This window comes from Convolutriloba macropyga, chromosome 8 (genome assembly GCF_964194025.1).
Source record: "Convolutriloba macropyga chromosome 8, txConMacr16.3, whole genome shotgun sequence".
Classification (NCBI taxonomy): domain Eukaryota; kingdom Metazoa; phylum Xenacoelomorpha; order Acoela; family Convolutidae; genus Convolutriloba; species Convolutriloba macropyga.
The window spans coordinates 52139365-52164079 of record NC_134475.1 but is presented as its reverse complement, the minus strand read 5'-3'; the positions used below and the strand labels follow the sequence as shown (position 1 = coordinate 52164079).

The 24715-nt window shown below is 37.2% G+C and overlaps 2 protein-coding genes across 3 annotated transcripts in view; both read left to right on the top strand.

Annotated features, from left to right (window-relative positions):
- The window catches only part of LOC142344822 (histidine--tRNA ligase, cytoplasmic-like), a 32486-nt gene extending 15987 nt beyond the window's left edge, over positions 1-16499 (top strand). For both annotated transcript variants that reach the window (XM_075396800.1, XM_075396801.1), the window contains exons 6-10: positions 2020-2147; positions 2371-2658; positions 4805-5002; positions 11611-11757; positions 16369-16499. In XM_075396800.1, coding sequence (XP_075252915.1) covers positions 2020-2147; positions 2371-2658; positions 4805-5002; positions 11611-11757; positions 16369-16443 — 836 coding nt within the window. In that variant the 3' untranslated portion in view covers positions 16444-16499. The remainder of the gene's footprint in view (positions 1-2019; positions 2148-2370; positions 2659-4804; positions 5003-11610; positions 11758-16368) is intronic.
- A 528-nt stretch (positions 16500-17027) lies between these two features.
- On the top strand, positions 17028-24645 carry LOC142344820 (thymidylate synthase-like). The gene is made up of 2 exons (XM_075396799.1): positions 17028-17707; positions 23699-24645. The coding sequence occupies exons 1-2, from the start codon at positions 17035-17037 to the stop codon at positions 23974-23976; spliced, it is 951 nt and encodes a 316-aa protein (XP_075252914.1). The 5' UTR covers positions 17028-17034; the 3' UTR covers positions 23977-24645.
- The last annotated feature ends 70 nt before the right edge of the window (positions 24646-24715 follow it).

Here is a 24715-nt window from a genome sequence, read left to right as displayed (position 1 = left end):
TTCCAAAGGTCCATGGATTAAAAACGCGAAACACCAAAGGCAAACCAAATCCCAATCGACGACAAGTAAAAAAGCAGTTATGGTAGAGACGGGAAAACAACAGTTCCAAAGTTTCATGGATTAGTAAACGCGGACGCACATTACAGATCTTACATTCGGAAACATATTGCTCTACCACATAACCCAACGAACTCGGTGTCAGGAAAGCAGGCCTCAGCCAGAAAAACACTAGCACCAAATACTCTATCCAAAAACATGAAGAAAAATATAGACTGACTTTGAAAATATATCGACTTTAAGAATTTGCTCCTTGCTCGTAAAGTAGATTTCGGTGGCACAAAATTGGTTTTGATATATGTTGGTTTCAAGAGCTTTACCAATTCAGATTTTGAAACTTTTTTGTTTTTTTGTCTATTATATCTCGGACCATTTTCAACCGCAAATAGGTTCCTTGTTTTTTCCTTTTCTGCTAAGCATGGGTTGGTTTTAGAGTATCACAAAGGTAAGATAAATTATCAGTTTTTCGATTTTTGAATTTTTTTTATTGTTTTTTAAGTTGAAGTGGTCAGGTAAACCTCTTTTGTGCTTGTAGGTGGATTTTTGAGTAGGTTTGTGCACTGCAATATTGATTCTGAAGATTTGTGGACCCAGAATCTTCAGAAAATCTTTAGACTATTTTTTTATTTCCAGTTTGTTCACATTTTTGATGGCTCGACCTGCCTCTGCTTTTATCTTTCACGACAACAAGGTTTCTCTTAGTGTGCAAGGTTTCTGTTCTCGGCTTCTTGCTTTTTGATTTGGAAACTTTGGTATTCAACCCTTTAATACCAAAAAAGAATCAATTTGATTGAAAATAGTTTTCGTTCTCTAAAGTTGTGATTTTTTTCCTCTTCGTATTCTGATTTTCAACTGGTCTGCTGTCCAGGTAAAGAAGTGTTTAAGTTCATTTTTAAGTTTATTTCAATTCGTTAGATTGTATCACAGGACTTGTTCCAATACGTTTTGTCAACAAAAAATTTATTTCGATTTCCCTCATTTCGCTTTTTCGACATAGTTCATGAATTTTAGGCTAGTTGCAGTCTTCTCTCATACTGCTCAAAGGATTTTTAAGCAGCAGTTGTTCGGCTAATCAACTTTAATTGAATCGAGTCAGTATCGAAAAACGAAATTAATAATGTTAACGTGTTAAACCCTAAAAGCCCATAGATGTCCGCTACTTGAACTTTGTTCTTTATAGTCTTATTTACCATCTCTAATGCTTATTGGTATTGATAGTAATCCCTGTATCCTCTTATTAAGGAAAATGCGTGTGAATAACTATGTAATCCACTCAAAATAGCGTGGACTTATAAATTACTTATTTATAAATTACTTATAAATTAGCCTAGTTTGTTTTGTTTTTGATAAACTTTGAGAGTCACGACTTTTCTTCACCTCACCACTGTGGTCTAAATTAAGCTCTATTGACTTCCTACGGGGTTACTATCTGGCCCCTCCTCCTTAAACCGAAACAGGCTTCAAATAAGTCGAACCGCAGCCAGTTGTCGAGAGCAGTTCATCTGAATTTGGTTGGATTGTTTTTTTTGCTGTGGAGGAAACGTTTTGTATTTAATGCTATGTTTCTTACATTATTTTTGGTTATCCGTCAAAAAGCTGTGGTGGGCAGCATTTTCTAGGTTTTTATTCGGTGATACATCACGTGCAATCCTGTCATTCTGTTTAATTAGATGATGATCATTGCTGGATTCATTCGAACTTGTCCAGGCTGCACTTCAGAATTGTTGTTCGTGTTAAATTTGAAGTCAGTGTATTGTGAATGTATTTTTTAACGTCTCTGCTCATACATTCTTGAAAGTGGTGTAGTGTTTTTTTTTGTTCAAAATTCGAGTATAATTGTTTTTTGCTGGCAATTGTTTGATAGTTAATTTGAAATAGAATTTAGGATTCATATGGGAATATGATAAATTCATATGATATTCATATGATAAATTGTGCTTATCCTGATCATGCTTCGTTTAGGTGGCCACGAGCTAGCTGAGACATTACTTGCTAATGAGCAACTGAGTGCTAACAAGAATGCAGTGGCTGGTCTGAAGGACATTCAAACTATTCTGGAGTTTTGTGATGTTCTTGGTATTGCCGACAGAGTACGCATTTTGACCTCTTTACTACTTCAGTTTTTCTGATGTCTTAACTGAAGAAATATGGAGTTGCAAGAAACTTTTCGTTGCTTAAAATTAGATTTTGGTTGCTACTGATCATAATTCTTCACGAAGCCTAGAGTGGGCTAAACGATGTAATCGATAAACAATGTTGCTATAAATATCGACTTGTTGACTTGAATTACTGGTAGCTGTTATTTGATTGCAGGTCTCGTTTGACATGAGTCTGGCGCGTGGACTAGATTACTACACAGGTGTCATTTATGAAGCTATTCTATTGGGTAATACATCTTCTGATGCGCAACAATCAGCAACAGAATCGCAAACTAACACAGTGTCACAAGTTAATGGAACAGAAGCATCAGGGGATGATAAATCCAAGAAAACTGAGGTGGGAGAAGAAGGAATGGAAACAGAGAACATTAATGTGGGTTCAATTGCTGGTGGTGGGAGGTATGACAATTTGGTGGGAATGTTTGACTCCAAAAACCAAAAGGTAATAACGCCTTCAACTTGTTTAGACAAATTGTTAAGCAATCCTAGTTTTGCCAACGCGATCATCACTTAATGATGGTTTTCAAATAAAAGCTATTCGAAACAAAAACAAGTGGATTTTGGTCCTGATTTTTTGTTTCCTGTTAGTTCTGCTCTGCTTTCCTCTGTCAAGCAACTTGTTCCCTTGAATTATAGAGATAATTCGCATCAGATTGCCTTTTTCAAAGACAGTCAAACCCAGTTGCGATTTCATTAGAATCATTTATTCCTTTTTTGAATTCTCTGACTGTTAGGTTACGTGATTTTGTTTAGCTAAATTTGAGCTCGTTTCGGCTTTTTAAATGCAAGTGGAAGTTATTGAAAGTAATCCTAACTTTTAAGTGATCCAATTGCTTTAGTTAAACTAATGATGACTTCTCAAAAAGAGGAAAGCATCTCCATTTTCTACCTTGAACAAAGATCAGATACGGAGAACAGTGTAAGAAATGAAGCAGTAATAGCAGGCCCGCAAAATCATAATCAGAAAATCATTTACACGAATAGAAGGTTTAAAAGAAGTAAAGGTTTCTGTTTCGCACTAACTCGGGCTCGAACCTATGCCCCTCGTTTAACAGCCATAGGTCTCACAACTTAAGCTATCTATGTGTATTGCACTTGTCTTTTGATCTTTCTACAGCAAATTTCAGGACAATGGCGTTTGTGACTTTCTGGTTTTTGTTATACCGCATGCTTAATCAACGCAAAATTTGCATACTAGGAGCTCAAAAAGGATGGTAAAGCGCGTCTCAAAACCCATTTCTTACGCTAGGTTGCATGATTAAGGACCCCTAAAACATGTTACGATAGGAGAGCTGTTGACCATTGGGCTCAATTAGCAGTCTTCCAACTTACCAACTGCACTATAACGACTCATACCACCGTTTCTCACAATCGCTTTTATCGTGTCAATAAACATATTTCAGATTGAGAGCATTTGAGATCACGCAAAATCTTAGTTGAATGCTAAGAGTGTTCTAGAATAGTGCAGAATCTGTACAGCTAAAACTTTGCTTAAAAACATACATTTACAATAAGAACTTCAAACTTAGTTCGGGAGCAATTAAAAAACAATTAGTACCCAGGAGAGTAAATCCGCCCTCTGGGCGAGCATAATTTCAAGCCCTCTTAGCCTCGTGGTAACTGCACCTGACTAACAGAATGTTGTCCCAGGTTGGGTTGTCGCCCATCTACTTGAGCCTTTTAGGTCACTGAAGTATCGATATGTTCGTTTAACCATGCTTCTCAATGCGGCTCTTAAACATGCGTTTCGAGAGGCCCCTCAAACATGCAAAAATTTTGTCCAATTTTAGAGCTCACGCGTTCAATATATAGGATTAGCATTTTTCTTCCCCCAAACACACACAGGAATATAAAACGAATCAGCGTCACAAGAAGTGCTCTCGAACAACAGGCGGCATGGTGCTGATTAGAAATTTTTATGTCTACAAAAGGAAGGGTAACCGACACGGGTTCGAACCCTAGACACTAAGATTAACAGTCCTCTATCTCACCAACTGCGCTATAACGACTCATACCACCGTTTCTCACAATCGCTTTTATAGTATCAATAAACATATTTCAGATTGAGAGCATTTGAGATCAAACAAAAATCAAAAAGTCCTCTGGGCGAGCATACATTCAAGCCCTCTTAGCCTCGTGGTAACTGCACCTGACTAACAGTCTTTTGTCCCAGGTTCGGTTCTCATCCACCTATGCTGATCAATGCGGCTCTTAAACAAGCGCTTCGAGAGGTCCCTTAAACATGCAAAAATTTTCTCCAATTTTAGGGCTCACGCGTTTAAGATATAGGATTTATATGACATCCATTTTTCTGCCATAGAAAATGCAGCGTGCTGAATAGCTTTTAAACCATGAAAATATAGTGATTGTGTTATTCTAACGTCAAGAGTATCCTAAGTGCCCCTCAATTTTAACCAAAACTCAGTCTTCCTTTTTATGACAATTTACATAGACTGTCTGTCGGTAATAATGGTTTTGTTCGTCGAGTGCGAAGGCAATTCCGGTGGCAACTGATGTGTAAAATCTGTGGCATATTTCTAATTTGGGGCATATTTTACTGAGTAATGTTACATTTTGATAATTTTTAGGTGCCTTGTGTTGGGGTGAGCATAGGGATAGAGCGACTGCTGGCCATTATAGAGAGGAGAGAGATCGAGGCATCTAAGCAGGCAGGACAGCTCAAACTGCGCACCATTGAGACTGAGGTGATTGTGGCAAGTGCGCAGAAGAAGTTCCACCTGCACAGACTCAGATTATGCAATGAATTATGGAGTGCAGGCATTAAAGTTAGCCAAGTTCAAAAATTAAATTTTCGATTGTAACGTATTTTTCTCTTCAATGTTTTTTTTTGAAAAAATGATAGTCTCGTTTTTGTGGCAATTTAAATTGTCTGTGGGGAGCGTTAGTTTTCCAAGATGTTAATTTTGGATCATCGTTTTGTTTGTCAATTTATTATTGTCAATTTATTTTGGTAGTCAAAGGTTGCTTTTTATTGTTTGATTCAATCAACTATGGCGTCTTCATTTCTTTCAAGAAGTTTTCCAGGTTTAAAATGGTCACTTTCGGCCATTTAGCTTCTATTTTGATCCGTGTGGCTTTCGTCAGCTGTTTGGCTGCTTTTTTTCAGATCAAAATCAGACACGTCCTAAAAAGGTAAAATTTGAATGAAATTAAGTTGAAATGGCAATTAAAGGAAGTTCAAAAGATTAAAAATTAAATGAAGTTCAGAAAATTAAAAAGCAATGGTCCCTAGAGTGACTGATAGATATATCAAAACTACTCATTGATTTTTTTCGAAAAATAAATGACAAATATCGCCGATGAACTCAGAGTTTCGCCGGTTTATAGCACCCCCTCTACCACACACAAGTTTGAGCTAGCTAGTACATTAAACCAACCCCGGAAAGTCATTTGCGAGCAGTTCCTTCGACGCGAGGTTTTGTTTTTAATTGCTCTGTTACGAAGTTCAAAGCCATTATTGTAAAGTTCTCTTTTTTATGCACCATTTTTGCTTGACCGTTTTAATTTTCGCCCTTGATTTTTTAATCTTAAATCTTCTTGAACTCCTGATTTTCAGTGCTGCTTAGACCATCCTCAGAGAAAGGCATTTTGTGTCACATTTATAAAAGCTGAATTCAATTGGAAGCAGTCTACTGCTAATAATAAAAGTTTGTCGTTTTCGACAAAAATTTGACCACTCTGTTGATCTTCTCATTAAGGATCGTATCCTGCCAGCCGAATTGTTTATCTCAAAAGTTAGCCTAATGAAGCTACAAACAGTTATAAGACACTGGGAAACATCCGAAAATTTTAAAATGTTTACTAGTCGCTATAACGCTAGACAGAACAAGAGAACAAATCAAATTATTATAAAACAAGAAAACGAAGTAACAAATCTTTAATCTTGAAAAGCGTTCAAAAATGGAACAAATTGCCCTCCTCAATAAGAACTTTTAATAGTAAAACTTGCTTTAAAAATGTTTTAACAGAGTTTTTGCTCAATCAACACAAGAAAGTACCCGTTTATAAACAAATAGCAGCCTTCAAATCCTATTTTTACCTATGAGAACGAACAGCCACAATTTGAAGATTATTATATTGATAACAATGCTGATTTATTCAACAATTTAAAACATGTAGATATCTAACCTTAGGGTTATATTCTGATTAATTTACATGTTTCAAAAAACAACAAATAAGTGCACCGAAATTAGTGTCATTGCTCCTACTAAAAATGTTAATAGAATATAATTTCCATTTGTAGCAACCAAATGAACTCTTGGTCCCCTCCCCGACATGTGCTGGCTGCAATAGAATAAAGTTCTTGCTACTCATTCGAAAACATTTCTTTGGACGGTAGTCGATTTTGTTTAGCTTTGCTGTTCATCAAAAGTTGAAGCCATTATTAATTACTCTCAAATGAGAAGCAATTATTGTAAACGTGTGTCTTTTTTCGACTCGAAGATGAGTTTTGAGATTCCACAGGTCTTTTTCAGCTGAAGTCATGACTTCGAATTTGACTTTTGTTTTCAAACATTGACTTCTGTTTTTAGAACGTTGTTGACTTCTGTTTTCCAACAATAGACTTTAAAAGCAGCTTAATTTGTAATGTATTGTAACTAAGATCTGATAATAACATTCAAGGTGAAATGGTCCTTTCGAGAATTTTTGATCCCATATAAGTTTTCAAACCCAACCTATCTAACCTACCCCCTCACCCAACTAGACCCAACAACTATGCCTGAAAAAGCTGCAACAACTGCCTCGTAATCAGCAATTCAACGAGTTTTTGGCGCATTTTTTACCACCTGTCCATGATTAATTGCTCTCAAACGAAGTTTGTAGCAATTATATTAGTCCTGTCGGTCTTTTTTATGTAATTTTTTGCTTTACCAATTTTTCGTCTGACGCTTTTGACTTTTCATCCTCAAAAACGGGATAAACAGGTAGCGCCCGGTGGGCATTAAGTGCTCTTAGAGCCTTTCAGCTCTGCTTCAGCTCAAACTGTTTTGGAGACTCATACTTAGACTTATGGTATGAAGGTCGGTTCTTAGAGGTTGAAGACATCCCCCTCTCCCAACCCTCTACTGTTTACCCCTCCCAATTTTGCCCCACCACCCCCCAACGCCTTGTTGCCCCCACCCTAATGTTGTCCCTCATCAGCACCCTGGTGCGACCTCCTCTGCGGTTTGATAATAGGTTTCTAGTTTTTTCAAGTTTTTTGAATTTTTTTGCCATTTTTATTTTTATCCTGCTTCAAGAAGCCACAGGAACATCCTCTAGAGAGGTGTGTTAATAGGTTACTGTATAGTTTCTAGATTTAATGGAATGTTTTTTAAGATTTTAGCATTTTTATGAAAATTTTCTATGAGAATGTCCCCAGAATTTTTTTATGAGAATGTCCCCAGGGACATCCTCCGAGGTTCGATGATAAGCTGGTGCAAATTATCTGGAGTTAATGGAATGGTTATCAATATATTGATGACTCCAGCTTTAGAAATTTTTTGATAAAATTTTTTTTTTTCAAATTTTCGCAAAATTATCATGTTCCAAGTTTATGGATCTACATGAGCCAGTGAAACTGTTTGAATCTTGAAATAAGGATAATGGATATTCTCTTGAGACAATGAAATTGTTTTGAAGATTTCAATATCGTGAGTTTTAGCAAGACTTTGTTAAAATTTGCTATTGTTTTCAAAATTTTCGAATGTTTTGTCCTTTTCTGAAATTAACAATCATTACTGGCCAACGAAGCTTTCATGTCTTGCAGATGGGTTACCTGAGATAACTCCAGAGACAAAAATTAGTTTCGACCATTTTCACTGCAAAATCTGGAGCCTTTTCCTAAATTTTGCAATGTTTTGCAAATTTTTAAAATACTAGTTTTTTTTTTATTTATTTACTAACTAGGCTAGAAAACTTTAAGTTGCGGAGTTGAATCAAGCTAAAGCTAGCCTCACTAAACCGTGGCTAGCTACTGACGAAGCCAACGGCTCACCGGTCGTTTGAGAGCAATTCGCTGGACGTTAGTCGGTTATGTTATGTTTTTGTCCCTTCTCCTCTCCCCTAGCCTATGCAGTGAAGTTATCCTCATTTAGCTTAAGCCAGAGCGCAAAATTTTTCAAAGGAGTGTATCCGCCGCTAGTCAATTACGTTTAATTGCTCTCAAACGCTGAATTTTTGTTCTCTTTTAGATTTTCAAGCACTTTTATGGTTGCAATTTATGAAAGTCTGATGGTGCACCGAAGTTGATTATTTTAATTTTAATCTTGTGTTATAAAATGATCTCACTGAAAGCATTCCTATTGACATTTTACTGTGATGAGGTGGGAGATTTAGACTTTATAGCAGATTGTTGTTTGACAGCAAGTCGTGATAAATCTGTGGACAGTAGTTCATTCTGCAATCACTATTTGAACAGGTGTCTTAAGTTTTTATAAATAGTGTTTTCTATCGTTTTTAACCATTTTCATTATTGAATTTAGCAAGAAATTATGTGATTAAACTCAAAGAGAGACATTGGCCATTCAAAAAACGTTTGGCTACTTTATAGAGCATGCTGATAGTGTTTTAGTGTGTTATTATTAATATAGCTTTCAGATTTGGATTCTCTTACTTTTATGTTACACTGATGTGTTAAACTACTAAAACTTTTTCACCGCTGTTCTCTGTTGTGTGAGAAGTCTGGAAGCTGAACGAATGTGGCGTGTAATTTATTGTTTGTGGCTGGTGGCACATGCTCGTTCTGTTTGCCGCCTTTGATTTGACAATTAATTTGTTTATGCCTCTATTGACTAAATACAATTTTGCCGACTTGAGGTCATTTGGTTCAAATTAACGATCTATGACACAAGTCTTTTGTTCATTTTTACAATCAAATTTATTGGTCTCGTTATTGAGCAGAAAGAAAAATATTGGTTTGATAATATTGAGTATGAAAACCGAAGAGTTTAGATAGCAATGACAAATTGTACAAATATTATGTAAGCACTAGATTATTATAGCATTTAATCGCTAACCTTTCAACCGCTATACGGAGTTGGTAGAGTGATGGTATTTTATGCTGAGAGGTGGGGGTGTGTTGTATTCTCTTACAAACTAATCTGATTCGGTAGATTTGCGGCCTCGGTGCTATTTTCAACGGCCGTTAATGTTGAAAAAATTGTGTAAACTTCAATTGAATGTCAAATGATACTCTGTAATGGTTCACAGAAATTATAAGTGTTGAATTACCAGTAACTCAGATTATATAATTGTGAATTGTTTGCGCTTTGATGAAAACTTGATTCACGCGTTAAGATTTTGATTTTGATTTATTTAAATCTTGATCAGAAAATGAAATGTAATGGCTAGATTGTGCAAATCTTGTCTAATTCTTGATGACAATGTGTGATTAAACTTGATTCATCTTGAGAACACTTGGAAAGCCCTGAGGTAATTCATTGCCCCTGGGGTATATCATTTCTAAAAGCTTGTAGGTTAATTGAAGCATGAACAGATGAATTTAAGTTTGCCAGAAACGTATGCCAGAAAACTATTGATTTTGGGGAAAAAAGAGATGATTAAACTGTTGCTCGAAAATTTTAGCAGTTCTTTTGAATTGCTTCGCTCCAGTCCTGCCACCAATTGTACTTTTATTATTATTATTAAGACGGTAAGGAGTAGTCATATTTCCTCTTTTTAAGTTTGTCGAACTGATTTTCGAGTTGATAATCCGAATTGAAGCAAAAATGGCTGTAATTTTGAAGCCTGATTATTTCCCAGTACTTTTGAAGTAATAGTGTTCAATTGCTCTCAAACGAAGTTTGTAGCAATTGTATTCGTCTTTTTGTGCGATTCTTCGATTGATAGATTTTTCGTCAGACTCCTGTGACTTTTTTTCTTAAGAAACGAGATAAAGGTAAAGCCGGAGGGCATGAAGGCGCTGAGCATATCGCTTAGAGCTCCAATAGTCTGAATTTAAATTCTTGGAAGCTGCTGAGAAGAAATAAAAGCCTGAGGTTAAGGGCAATTTTTTGGTTTGAACCCTCCTGACTCCGTTCACCCCCGCACTTGCCCACTCATCTCTCCCCTGCTAATCCATCCTCTCTCGCCCAACCCCATCTCATTTCATCTCTAACCCAGCAATCTCGACGGCTCAGCTCCCCCCCCCACCTTAAGACCCCAACCACTCTCGTTGGCCCGACGTTAGTCGGTTATGTTTGAACGAATTTGTACTTCTTAAGCAGATTTTATTTTGAATTTTAATCGGCGTGGCCTTTACAACCTTTTTCTGCCACATCCACTACTTCTCCCTCCCCGCCACCTACCCATTGCAACTGGGGCTTCATTAACCAGAGCTAGCCACATGTAATTCCAACCTCTTGCCGGTCATTTTGGAGCAATTCGTCCGACTGTAGTCGTTTGTTTTACAAAATTGCCTATTTTTAGTTACTGGAACACTACAAATGTAGAGCCGCATGTTCAGATGCTCTCAAACAAATAGTGAGGCATTTATTTTTTAGCCGCCAAATTTTTTACATCCCGTCCACCGCAGTTTATATTAACCCTGCCGCATGTGTGGGAGAGTAGTTCTCCAGTCGTTGGTCTGGTGTATACTTTTATTGCCGTTGATCTTTTTTTTAATGCAATGCAACTTTTTGTACTATTGATTTCTTTTTGCGATTGACTTTTTTGCCATTGATTTCTTAATTATGCGTGCTGAATGAGAACAGTGACTTAGTTGCTAATACATGGTAATTAGGCGCTGCTGGTAAAGTTCAAGGTCGACAGGTCATTCTGAGTTTTTTTTCTCATAACAGTCCTATTCAAATGACAACCCGAACTCCTACCTGCGCCCACCCCAGCCTACTCCCAGCCCCGCTCCTGGCTACTCTCAACCCCCCCCCCCCCCTCCACCACCACCACCACATACACCCACTCACCTAGCTACCTCCCCCATCTAACTACCACCGCTAACACAACAGCCTCCTCCCCCACCTCAATCTATAGAGATTATATTGCTGGACGCTTTGAGTCGCTTCCGGGATGCCACTGGCTATGCTTATTATGGAGAATTTTTTTTCGACCATTTCTTTGGAGCAGTCTTTCGATTTTACTTCTTGAGTGACTTTTTCGCGCTTGACTTAGTGATTTGACGCCGGAGTGCGGGGGTTGAAACGCCTCCTTGTTCAGAATTTTTTGCATCCATAACAAATTATCTAGTCTACAGCCCCTCTGAATTAAATTGACCCGCCTGTCATTCGAGAGCAAGTTGTCCGACGTTTGTTGGCTTGTTTCGGGTATGTCCGAGATTGTGATTTCAGTCCCAACCAACTCTTTTGTATTGAAGTCATCGCTCAGGCCTATCTATTGCCTATCTAAATCACAATCCATACAAACGTATGTTTTTCAGACCGAGTTTTCGTACAAGATCAACCCTCGTATGCTGGACCAGCTTCAGTATGCGGAGGAGAACAGGATTCCCTGGGCTGTCATCATTGGAGAGAGCGAGATCACTGACGACTGTGTCACACTGCGCAACATTGAAACACGCGTGGAGGTAAATATTCTCATCGGTTTGAGCCCTTGCCCTGTTTAGTAACTGATTCATTGCCGAAATGCGGTAGCAAGGGGCTATTATTGGCCTTCTCTTAGTTCTCTACGACCACAAGAGGAGTATTGGTTTTCTTGGAGGTTCTTTTTTTTACCGAGGTTTCTATTTTATCAGTTGGCACTTTAACCTAAAACTCTCATTGAGTCATTATGTGAACTACTTTTGCTAAGCTAAGGAAGCTTTCGGATCTTTGAGCTGAGCTTTTGTATTCAGTCTATATGGCGACATAGCTATTATAATTCAGGCACTGATTGTCGGTTTTCGGCGTAATGTGTTTTCGCGTTATAAAATTGTACATGTTGCGATCCAATTCTAGAGGTTTTTAATTGCTCTCAAAGGAAGTTTGTAGGAATTATATTAGTCCTGTGGTCTTTTTTGTGGTTTTTCGTCTGACTCGTTTGATTTTTACTGAACTTCTGATGCTTGATAATGAATGATAGTTCTTTTTCTACTGTTTATCTAATTTTTTCTTCTCGATTTTCATCTTTCAAAATTATTAATTATTTTATGATTCCTTTTTTTCAAAATTACGATGCCTTTGTTACTTTTTGCATACAATGTGTCGGTAGCCTCCATATTCTAGCATTTGTCACTTTTTTCTCACTATTAACTATGCTGAATTGTTGCCATAAGCTATAGTTTTTTGCTCCGCCATAGCTTAGCTTAGCTATTTTCTAAGTTCAATTTTGTTAACAGTTGATTTCACTTAATTTACTACAGCTCTTGGAAATTGTTGGAAATAATGTCATTTTAATTTTGACTGATATTTGTGACTTGAAAGGCTAATTTTTATATTCTGGAGCACTTCTTGGCACTATGTTTTGGTAATGAACATTTTTTTGCTTTTAGGCCTGTTTCCTGTCTTTCTCTTTATAAACTCAACTTTTGGAACATTTTAAACGCATTTTAGCAAAGATACAACCAGAGAGATGCATTTTTCGAAGTGTTGTGATGCAACTTATCGTTTTCTTGAAATCTAATTTTTATTATTTTTCGAAAATCAGTTCAATTTCCAAGAATGTTATCTGCCTTATGCTTTTACAATGTTTTGGGCGTCGGACTTGTTTACAGAGTTAAATTATTGAGACCTGTTTTTTCGTGACAATTTTTTGCCTGGTTAGTTTTCCGAGTTAATCCGTTTTGTCCATCTTAAAACATTTCGCTTTTTTTTCAACGATACCAGGTATCTCTCGATAATACAAACTTTTGCTGTTCGAAAACTCCTTTTAGGTTTTTCTTTCAATATTGCGTCTCAAAATTTAGGACGGGGTTTTTTATCGTTTCCGAATGACGTCGTCGACGGCGGTTAAATGCTTGCTTTCTTCAATGATAGCAATCTGAGATTTTACACATGATAGTGGTTTAATGTTTACTAAATTGTCGTAGGTAATCATGTTGTGGATTAATTGTTTTAAGACAAAAGATAGTTGCTTCGGCTGCATTTTTGTATGGAAAGATCTGACTCTACGATTCGCTTCAATTGTTCAGGCTATGTTTTATTTTGTCAAAATCTTTGACGTCAGGAGCACTTCAGCTCTTGTTTGTTAATAGCCGCCGTCAGCCTCTCAACGGCTAATATTCAGGCGCTCTCCTTTTTTCGCTTTACCTTTCGAACAAATTTTTCGCAATGTGGCGAATACTGTCAAAGTCAAAATCAAAATAGACCGGATAAACCGATAAAGCCCGGTCATTAAGTCATTAAGAATTAGGTTATCAAAGATCATTAGTGTTTGCTAGCTGACATTGGTATTAAGCTTATTAGTTTTCAGTTTAGGAGCTGAATTTGGTATAGTTTCAGGTATAGTTTCTTTCTGTTTCAATTCCGATTTGCATCAAGCGCGTCAACGGCGGCTACTTTCCGACAATCTGCAGGATAGATTTCATTGATCCTACAACGCGTTTTCGACAGAATTGCGTGCTCGCCAACGTAGAGCGAGCTTTTTGAGCCATTCGTGTGATTAATTTCTTGTTAACTCGTGAGTGACCTCACTCAAATTGAACGTTTTTACTTTTTTATTGCTCTCGAACAAAGGTTGAAGCAATTATTGATAACGTGTGTCTTATGCAATGTTTTTGCTCGACTGTTTTGTACGAGCAAATTTTTCGATTTCACTTCTCGAGTGACTTTTTCACGCCCGAGTTTTTGATTTTCGCATGACTTCAATTGTTCTGATTAATTGCTCTTGAACGAAGTTCATAGCAATTATTGTAAACGTGTGTGTCTTTTTTATGCAAAATTTTCGCTTGACGATTTTGACTTTTCGAGTGACTTTTACGCCCTCGACTTTTTGCGTTTCGCGTGATATAAAATTCTCTCAATCACAATTTCAAGCAGCTGAATTCAAATGGTGGCAATTTAATAAGAAGTCAAATGAAAAGTGCGCCAAAACTGGTTCCATTTTTTACTTTAAATCCTAATAGTGGTAGATGTTAACCGCAAATGTGGTTATTTGAAGCCCACTATTGAACTTCTTAGTCCGATTTAGGCTCCCTCCCCCCCTCGACTGAAGCAGGCTGCAATTGATTAGAGCTGCCACTAGTCGTTCGATAGCAATTCTTCCGACGTTTAGTCGGTTATGTTTCAGAGTTTAATTCTTGCTAAAACCAAATTCTTTGAAAGATCAGCAATCGTAAGACAGTGATAGCCGAGTGGTTAATGTTTTGTCTCCGACTCCAAAGCTGGCATGTTCGAAACACTCCCTGGTACGAATTTTTTGCACCCATAAAAAAGTTATCCTGGCTAATGCCCACCTCTGCATTAAGTTGCCGCACCTGTCGTTCGATACTAAGTTGTCCGACGTTTAAAAATTTTTGTTCTCTATTTTTATAGCTGCGAAGCTGTAAGCTGAGCGAAGTTATATTGCGGTGCTCTTGGTTTTTTTGTTTCGTCGTCTGACGCTTTTTTTCGTTTTACATTTGTTCACACAGCAAAGCTGAAAAAGTCAAATTTTCTGCATTACTTCGTCCTCTCACTAACGGCATTTGCGCGCGTGACGTCATTTCTCACTCGCTTTAGCAAAAGTTCTTAAGTTTTTTGCGTGATTAGATTTTGATCATTCGTGACTTACCTCACTCAATAAAATGACTTTTGCACTTTAAAACTTGAGTTTAGTTTGAATTTGTTTAAGGTCAAAGGAACTCATTTGTGCAGTTAAGGTTCCTAATAGGAGGCTTCTGCGGAATGAATTTTAACAGGCTTTATTAATTTATCGCTGAATGTTTTTTACCCAGTTTTTTGAGCGGCGTCGATTTTTTTTTCGATTTAGATCTGTATCAGTTTCTATCTCTATTATATGGCACGCAGGTCTATTCTTTCGGAGCTATTCCGGCAATCTGGCGGCTTAGTTAATTCAAGGAGATATGGTCAACTTGTTGTGTGGCACTCTAATTGAGGTTTATTTGAGAGCAGTTAATAGGAGCAGCAAAAGTCATACAGGATCTTAAAATCAAAATATAACATCTCAGCGTTAAATAAAAAGGGAAGTTTCTTCTGTTTTTATCTTTTTGAGACTGCAGATCTACGATGCTATGTTCTGACCTGTTGAAATTTAACGGAAAAGTTAGGCCGCGAGGGTCAGAAAGTTCTCTGAAAAAATGTTTGCTCTCAAACGAAGTTGGTAGCAATTATATTAGTCCTGTTGCTCTTTTTCATGCGCTTTTTCGCTTGAACGATTTTTCCTCTGACCCATTTGAGTTTTCGTCCTCAAAAATGGGATAAACAGGTAGCGCCGAGAGGGTATTAAGTGCTATTAGAGACTTTCAACTCTTATGTTTGATTTTCAAATTGTGTCATTATTGTTTTTTCAACTTATAATTTACTCTATTATAGACTTGATTTTCAAATTGTTTGATTATGGATTTTCAAATTGTTTCATTTTAATTTTTTCAACTTATAATTTACTCTATTATTTACTCTATTATAGACATTTTTCCCTGTTAGTTTAATTCCTTTTCCTTTCAAAATAAGGAAAAACTGTCTTCTATCATCTTATATCCCCAAAGCAATGGTTTCAAATTCCAATATTATTTCAGTTTTTTTGCGCTTCACGTCTTTTTGGTGTACGCCGAATTGCCATTTTTAACTCCGTTCCCGCAAGATTTTGCGTGAATTAATTTCGATTTCACCATATGGTTTCACCATTCCATCATTCAAACAAGTTAAACCGTCGAAAACGAATATGAAATCGGGGGTGAAGCCGGGTGATTACTGGGCATTACTCAGCATTGCTTTGAGTTATCTATGCTTACGTTGCTGAATGCTAGTTTGCATTAGAAGTGTTATATTTATAATGCCATTTTTTTCGGCTGACCAACTAGACATCTATTTTCACGTGTGACTACTTGATTTGCTGGGAATGTAAATCTCTTGGATTCAGATTTTAAATCTGCTGAGCTCATGAGCGATATTTTGTTGACAACAATTGGTAAAACTGTATGAAACAACCGGATGGGCGAATAGTACTGAAACTGTTTTCGCATAAAGTATGCTTTATATGCGCGGTCTTATGTAGGTCAACGAATTATTGAGAAACTTTTAATCGTCTTCTGATGTTTCAGGAGAGAATTGCACGAAGTGAAATGATTTCTATCCTGAAGCAGAGACTATCTTCATCACAATCTGCAGCTGAATGAAATTTGGAATGCTTGTTTTAAATTAATTGTCTGAATATATTTAAGCTTATCAATTATTGTTTTTGATTGAGTGAGCTACTACTTCTTTACAGGACTTTCTTGATTCGGTAACAGTTACTTCGAGTCTATTACTTTTGCTGCTGGATTTTTTCTTGCTGATGATCACTGATATATGCATTACAATGTTATTGCAAGTTATTGCATTACAATGTTGTTTGTCGTTGGAGGCTTAGATACTAAATGTCTGCCCAGAAATAATAAGCCTGATAGTTGAACGCTTTGAGACTTGGTGAACTTTGCTCTTAATTCTTCTTGAGTTCTTCTTTGCTGCAGAAAGAGAAGTTCTGCGGTTTAGAGTTTATGCCCTACCGTAGAACGTTCTCGTCTGACTACCGAGAAAACACATTAGTGGGGGGATTTAAAAAACGCTGAGATAAGATTTAAACGAGAACTCAATGATTTTTCGAGTGACGTTCCTTGACCGATAAAACACATCTGTGTAAGCGATAATCTCTGAGCTCATCTGTTATCCATCTATATATGTGAAATGACAACAGCTTGTCATTCATCTGCATTTCAGATTTTGTTTTAATGATGGTTGCTGGAATAGTGGGCGAACAGGGAGACGTGAACGGAAATATTGAACAGCATAAAAACTCGTACAGTGAGAATGACGAATGTGATGAGATGCAGTATATTAACTTAGTCCGTCGTGTCATACAAAAAGGCAACAAGAAGTCAGACAGAACTGGAGTTGGAACTTTGTCCATATTCGGATCCCAATGTCGATACGATCTGAGAAATAACAAGTTTCCACTTTTGACAACCAAGAAAGTTTTTATTCGGGGAATCGCTGAAGAGTTGTTCTGGTTTATCCGTGGTTCGACCAACGCTAAAGAACTGCAGGAAAAGAATGTCAGAATTTGGGATGCGAATGCTTCCAGAGAATTTTTGGATGCCCAAGGTTTGACTGAGCGAGAGGAAGGCGACTTAGGCCCTGTTTACGGGTTCCAGTGGCGCCATTTTGGCGCAGAATACAAAACTATGTATGATGATTATACTAATCAAGGTGTTGACCAGCTGAATGAAGTTATCAACCAGATAAAGAAGAATCCGGATTCAAGGAGAATTATAATGTGTGCTTGGAATCCCCCTGATGTTCCAAGGATGGCGTTGCCTCCTTGCCATTGTTTTGTGCAGTTCTATGTCGCCAATGGAGAACTGAGCTGCCAGTTGTACCAGAGATCTGCTGATTTGGGATTAGGTTAGTGGTGTGGCAACTAGTGAGTCTCGGATTTTTGATGGAGTTCGTGGTAATGATCTGTATTTGCAGCCCTGTAAGAGAGGTGTTGGTTTTAAACATCAATTGTCACGTGATACTACAAATTAAAGCCACAACTCTCGGACGAAGTTTGAAGCAATTATTGCTGGTCTTGACAATTTTTGCGCTTTTGTTCTAGAACATTCTGGGACTTCTTGTTCAAGCTTCACTTCTTCATTTTTAGTGATCTCATTTGCTCTTGTTCTGAAAGTTTGTTGCTAAAATAAAAGTGATTGTTAGCGGTAAAGTAACAACGTGGTTGTAGCCTAGTGGTTAAGAAGGCTGACTGCTATCCCGGAGGCGATGGTTGGAACTATCAGGTCCATTTTTTTTACAGAACGCACAATGCTACCCTAAAGATGCTTACTTAAATGCACTTTTTAAGGGCCGCGGAACGGAGTACAGCGAAGCCCTTATTGGAGACAATTGCGTTTTTTCGGCATCAATATTCATCCAATTTTGCCAGCTTTCAAAGCTAGTAATTTATTGTGGCCTTGCTATGAGGTAGTGGATACAAAGCAATACCAGTCGGTGAAGTCCCCCAAGTGCTTTTAATTGCTCTCGAAGTTTGAAGCAATTATTGTAGTTATGCGTCTTTCATGCACATTGTTTGGAGGGTTTCGAATTTTCCAGTGAATTTTATCACCCCTGGCTGTTTCATATCTGCATAATTTATATCGCTTTCTCATTCACAATTTTCATTCACAAGCAGCTGATTTCAGAAGCCGGCAGTTTACTATATTAAAAATCAAATTAAATGTGCACCAAAATTTTCTCACTTTTTAGCCTAATTGTTGTGATAAACTTATTAAATAGTTCTAGAGATGAGCCAACGAGGCATGGGAGATCTGATGAAAAAATTGCCAAGGAAAGTCGAAGAAAATTTTGCAAAAAATACACGAATTGCCGAATTGCAATCTGAGGTGGTACAGATGAAGAATAAAGTTAATCAAATCGAAAGACATCAATCGAAAGATTGTCTAATTTTTCGCAATCTACCGTTTAGTTCAAATGTATCCTACCTCTCAGTTGTTATTGATCTTATCCAAAATGTGTTGAATGTCAAAATTGAACAGCGCGATTTAAAAGCGTGCCATCTGTTAGGCAGAGGATCGCCATTCAATCCATCACCAGTTATCGCGAAGTTGTCTATTTCGACCAAAGGAAAGATTGGACCAGGAAGGGTTTGCTACGGAATTATAGGAATCCAAATAATGAAAAACCGGTTTTTATTCTCGAGGGATTGAGCAAGTACGACAAGTCATTGAAAAAGGAGGCTCAAGCAAAACAATTGAAAGTGACTACTAAAAATTCGGTACCACTCGTCCAGATCGAGTCAGATGGGATGAAACGATATCTTGAACTGAATTCCAATCAAGCTATTATTAAATTGCATCCCGTCGCTATTGAAATTGAACACAAATTCAATTATCCAAAGAGTCTTCAACAAAAGCAAAGCCTAGGATACACCACAACAGCGGGTTCGATGGAAGTCATTGAAATTATTTACGAAACCCTGCTCCAAGGTTAACAAAACAACCAAAGTTTGCGCCTGGTACACCTTTATCGACTAAAATGCGTTCCCTAAAGCGTATACGTGACAATTTGGAAAACAGCAACTATATCAATCTAATGGAAGAACTAAAAAGCAGGAGAACTGCTAGATTTTGTTATGGTTCTCATAAGTGATTCGCCGACTGCGAAAGAGACAATTCTTGCTGATATTGAGGAACAGCCGTTTCGGATCGAAGACTGGTGTGAAGAGTCTGGAACATAAAAGTTCACCCAATAGATTAAATCAAGCGACCAAAATTAGATCATCAAATCACTTCACAATTTTACACTTAAATACTAGATCCATTAAAAAACATCATGAAGAATTAGAGGCACTGATATCTTGTTTTGAGTCTCCGCCTTCCGTCACATATTTAACAGAATCTTGGCTAACAGTTAGTGATGATCCGAATTTATTCAAAGTTACAAATTACACTACTTGCTTGTCAAAATGAAGAATTTGAAGAAAGATATGATCCGAAGAAGTGATGAGGTGAACTTGGCTGAAGAGCTGGACTGCAAATTGAATGAAAGTCTTTTTGGTTCACTTGAAATTCGGAGACCTAAAGATTGCTCTTAGTTGTTTATAATGCCCCCAGAATTAACCAGAATTTCCTTTTTGAGCTCGATGACACACTGGAAAACATCAATGTAGTTTTGACAGAATAATTGTTTATGGGGACTACAACAGCAATGTGCTAGATAAAAATCTGATTGCTTCATCATATCTATTTGACCATCCACTCGAATGTTTTTCAATTATGTTATCGTGAGCCAACTCGCATCTGCCGAAATACACCGACTTGTTTGGATCACTTTCGTAAAAATTTGATTATTCGGAAAACTTTTGTAATGAAGAATAGCAATTGTTCGTCAGAAACTGGTTTTGGTGACACCAGTTTTGAAAATCGTTGAATGGAATGTCTTCTTTTTTTGAAAAGCTTTCTAAATCACTAGCTGTAACAAGGTACCAGGAAACGGAAAGTATAAACTGTGCTTTTGACGGATTTACTTTTAAAGAAGTACCTGTTCTTACCTTATCGGAGGTCAAGCGGGAATACAATAGAAAACCTAATTGGTTTGATAAAAATTAGAAAAATTTGATTTTCAAAAGAAACCAATCACACAAGTCATGCAAAATGGAACGTCAGAACAACAGAAAGTTAGAGAAATTTAAAGCACTACGAACTAAAGTGGAGAAGACAAACAAAGCCGAAAAGAAATGTACCATGAGCAAAAGTTCTCAAAATGCATCGGAGACTCAAAACAGGTATGAATTTTTAAATGAGTCTAAGGGAGATACTATCAAAAATTCTAAAGTTCCTTACCTAATACAAGATGGTGGAAGAATTGATGATAATCTAGATGTTGCAAAGGAACTGAGGTTTTTGTTAGTCCTCAGGGTAATAATTTGCAGAGTATATGGCTTTAGGAAACAAATAGGCAAAGAAATCTTGCAAATAGTTGAGGGTCTCACAGAAAAATGGTCTTCGGGAATTGATCATGTTAGTACGATTTTGATTAAGAAAACAAGATTCCTAATTTACGAGCATCTTGTGCATCTCGTAAATAAATCTTTTAAAGACGGTAAATTTTCAAGTATCCTAAAACAAGCTTAAATTGTACCTCTGCACAAGGCAGGGGTGAAAGACAAGATAAATAACTACCAACCAATTTTGATTCTCATTGAGTGGAGTAAAGTTGTTAAAAGCGTTATGTATAATCGAATTTATGCTTACTTTGAAACTTCCATCCTAATCAATTTGTTTTTCGAAAAAAACATAGAACTATTGATGCCATTGCAAAATGGACAGAAACAGTTCGTGAGAACCGCAATTGTCCGGTAGCCACATTTTTTATTGACTTAACAAAGGCTTTTGACACGATAAACCACCAAATCCTATTATATAAGCTTGAACTATATGGTATAAGAGGAGTTTGCCTCAGATGGATTAGTGATTGTTTATCGGAAAGACAGCAATGTATTTCGGTCAATTATTGCAACTACAGCTGGCTGAAGTTAAACTGTGGTGTTCCACAAGGCTCGATTCTTGGCCAACTACTTTTTTGATATACATAATTGACCTTCCAGACGCATGACAAGTCTTCGGAACTTTTCTCTTCGCAGATGATACCAACTTAACAGCAGACAATAGTGATTTTGAATCAATGCAAAAGGATTTGGTCAATGTAGAGAAATGGCTCAACGCCAACAAGCTGTCTTTGAGTCCTGAAAAAAGTTGTAAAATGAATAAAATAGGAAACAGTGCCTCTAATGCCAATAGGTTTTCCTTATTTAAATTAAATTTTTTAATATACCGGAGTCAGAAAGCTGCAAGTATCTCGGAGTGTGTTTGGATTTAAAAAATGAAATTCACAGAGCAAATTGAGGAAGTGAAGAAGAAGTTAGCAATGTAGTGCGGAATAGTCAAAATTAAGGCATTATGTACGAAAATTTGTCTTTCTCCAGTTTTATTCATCAAATATTAAACCAATCATCCAATATGGTGTGCTGCTATATGGATGTGTAAGCTTTACCGCCCTGCAAATTTTAGTTCTATTGCAAAAAAATTCGCTGAACTGATTTTTCGCTGAACCGATTTTTCGTCCGGAGCGATTTCGCTAAATCGATTTTTCGTCTGGACCATTTGACTTTTTTTCCTCACAAACGGGGTGAACAGGTTAAGCCTGGAGGGCATTAAGTGGACGAGCTGCTCTCTCAGAGCCTGACGCCTTACTAGTGTCGAAGTAATCGATTCACCGAAACTGGAGACATAAATTAATGGTTCTTAAGAGTTTGACCAATTTTTGGGCGATTACTTTTCGTTTCCAATCGGTTGCTTTATTATCATTAAAGCAGTTCAAAATATTGTGTTAACACCTCGGATTTGATTTGATCAATACGAAGTGGAGAGTGTTGACATATGTATTGTTTCTTTCTAGGATAGAGAGTGAATATTCAGTTTCAATATTGTTTGTGCTCTGTTTTTATAAATAAAATCATCTATCATGTGCATGTAGCGTGCTTCTTGTGATTTTACTATACAGCACGTTTTAACGAACATAGAGAGCGTTTTAAGAGCTTTCATTAGATCTAATAATAGAATCCATGACATTGTCGGCATATATCGAAGAATAAAAAAACCGTCGGTCCAGAAAAAGTTGATCGGCTGTATTCTTTTCATGCAATTTTCAGTGAAGCATATAGTTTGTCTTTTCTCAGATAGCTCACATGGTCACAGTTGTTTTTGGTGAACTAGTATTATCACTTTTATCTGAAACAGTCTTGCGTTTCGTACTTTTGATAGGTCTTTTAAAAAAATTTCTGAGTCACTCTTTATCATTGGTCACTATTTACCTCTGGGTCACTGTGTAATATCTGTGATTAATAGCCGCGTCGCAATAGCTATTATTGGCCGTCTCTTGGATTTTACGACTCGAGATTTTGAACCGGAAGTTTTATTTGTTCAAAGAGCTTTTGACTTTAAAGCGAAAGTGAGTAAACTTGATGTGTGAACTAAGTGTATATCAGCGAGAAAAATTTTGTGATCATTTGCTGCGTTCAGTGAATAACTTTCGCTTTTTGAGAGAATGGCACATATAGATGAGCGTTTTAAGCCGTTTTCTCGTCCATTTGGGTGAGATTTTTGAACTTTTGATCGATGCTGCATTAATATTCATAGTGCAAAATCGGAATATATTGCTCAATTTGTCTGTTAGACTTTTTTTTTATTATTGCGTCCTTGAGCTGAATTTTTTTTCTAAAAATCAGTGTATTCATTGACATCGTCCCGTTGATATTTCATGCATTGAACGCTTCTTTGTGAAGTGAGGCATTTTTGTTTTTTAAAATTGTACACATAATAATCCGATTTTCACGGTTTTGTCTCAATTTTGAAGTGTTTTGTATTTTGGTAGGAAGTATGTAATTAGTAGGAAGTCTTTCTGCGCAACGTCAGGGATATTATTATACTGTGAAGGGTAGCTCTTAGAAGTTTAGAAGTTGACCCCCCCCCCCCCCCCCCCCCCCCCCCCCCACCAAACACCCCACAACAACCCATCAGCCCCACCTCACTTCAGCCCCCCCCCCCCAAATCCCACCCCTGCGCATCATTCAGGCCGTAAGGGCCCCATGCAGCCAAGCCTTTTTTATTGAGTGAACTTGGTTGTCCTTGCTGTCACTAGGGAAATTCTTCAACTTCTTACGATGAAGTTACTTTGCTTACAGCCTTTTACGATAAGAATTCAATTCGTTGATGAGTCATAAATGTCAATCAATTGTGCACTCAGTTTATATATATCAAGATAACTGGGCAAAACATTTGCTGTGTGATTCATTCCCCCCCCCCCCCCCCCACCAAAGTACCTGTGTCAATTTAGGTGTGCCTTTTAACATTGCCAGCTACGCTCTCCTCACTATCATGATTGCCCACGTGACTAAATTGAAACCGGGAGACTTTGTTCACACGATGGGTGACACCCACGTTTACCTTAATCACGTGGAGCCCTTGAAAACGCAGTTAGAGAGACAGCCCAAAGATGCGCCGACTATTCATATTGTGAAGGATGCTGAACGTCTTGAGGATTTCACTTACGCTCATTTTGAATTGAAAGGGTACGATCCTCACCCGGCTATCAAAATGGAAATGGCTGTTTGATTTCTTTTGTTTGCTTTTTTTGGCGCTTCTTTTGAGCAAAAATGACTGATGTGAATCGGGTTTTTGACTCCGTTAATGTTTATAAAGCTTATTTATTATTCTCAAAAATGTATAAAAAGTAGGGGATTCCGTTTGGAATTTTGGCTTTATGCAATATTTGGCGTTATGTCAAATATTACATTGGAATAGTAATGCAAGCTATACATTTCTTGAATTGAGGAAAAGAGTTCATCTAAAGACAAATCTTTTGGAGAGATTATATCTGCTTTTACTAAAAAAAATTTAATTCAAAATTCTCTGCGGAAAAAATAGGAATCCATCTAGTGGCCAAAATCCTGATAAACTCGCTTGCCGAGATAGTTTGATGCAGCGGTTCTTTTAAGTTTTAATGCCTGGATGGTCTCTATTTTTGAAGTGATAAATTCTGATTGCTGTTGATGAAAAATGACAAAAATTTTGTGGCCGCGTATTGATGGCTTTATTTGATGCGATTCAATTGAAGCGAGCGTATTTGTATTATGGTACAATGAACTAAGCTTGAATTGTGTGTGTGTGATTCTAACGTTTGTTTGTTGTAATGCTTTGGCTCTGAATGCTTAAATGATTGTAATTTTGAAGTAATTAGCATCTTCGAGTAATTATTGAATAAATTTCTCTTTGCCTCTCTCAGCAAGACAATGTGAAGTATTGTGGAATTTTAAGAATTTTAATTTTCATCTATTAAATTCAATTCACTGCT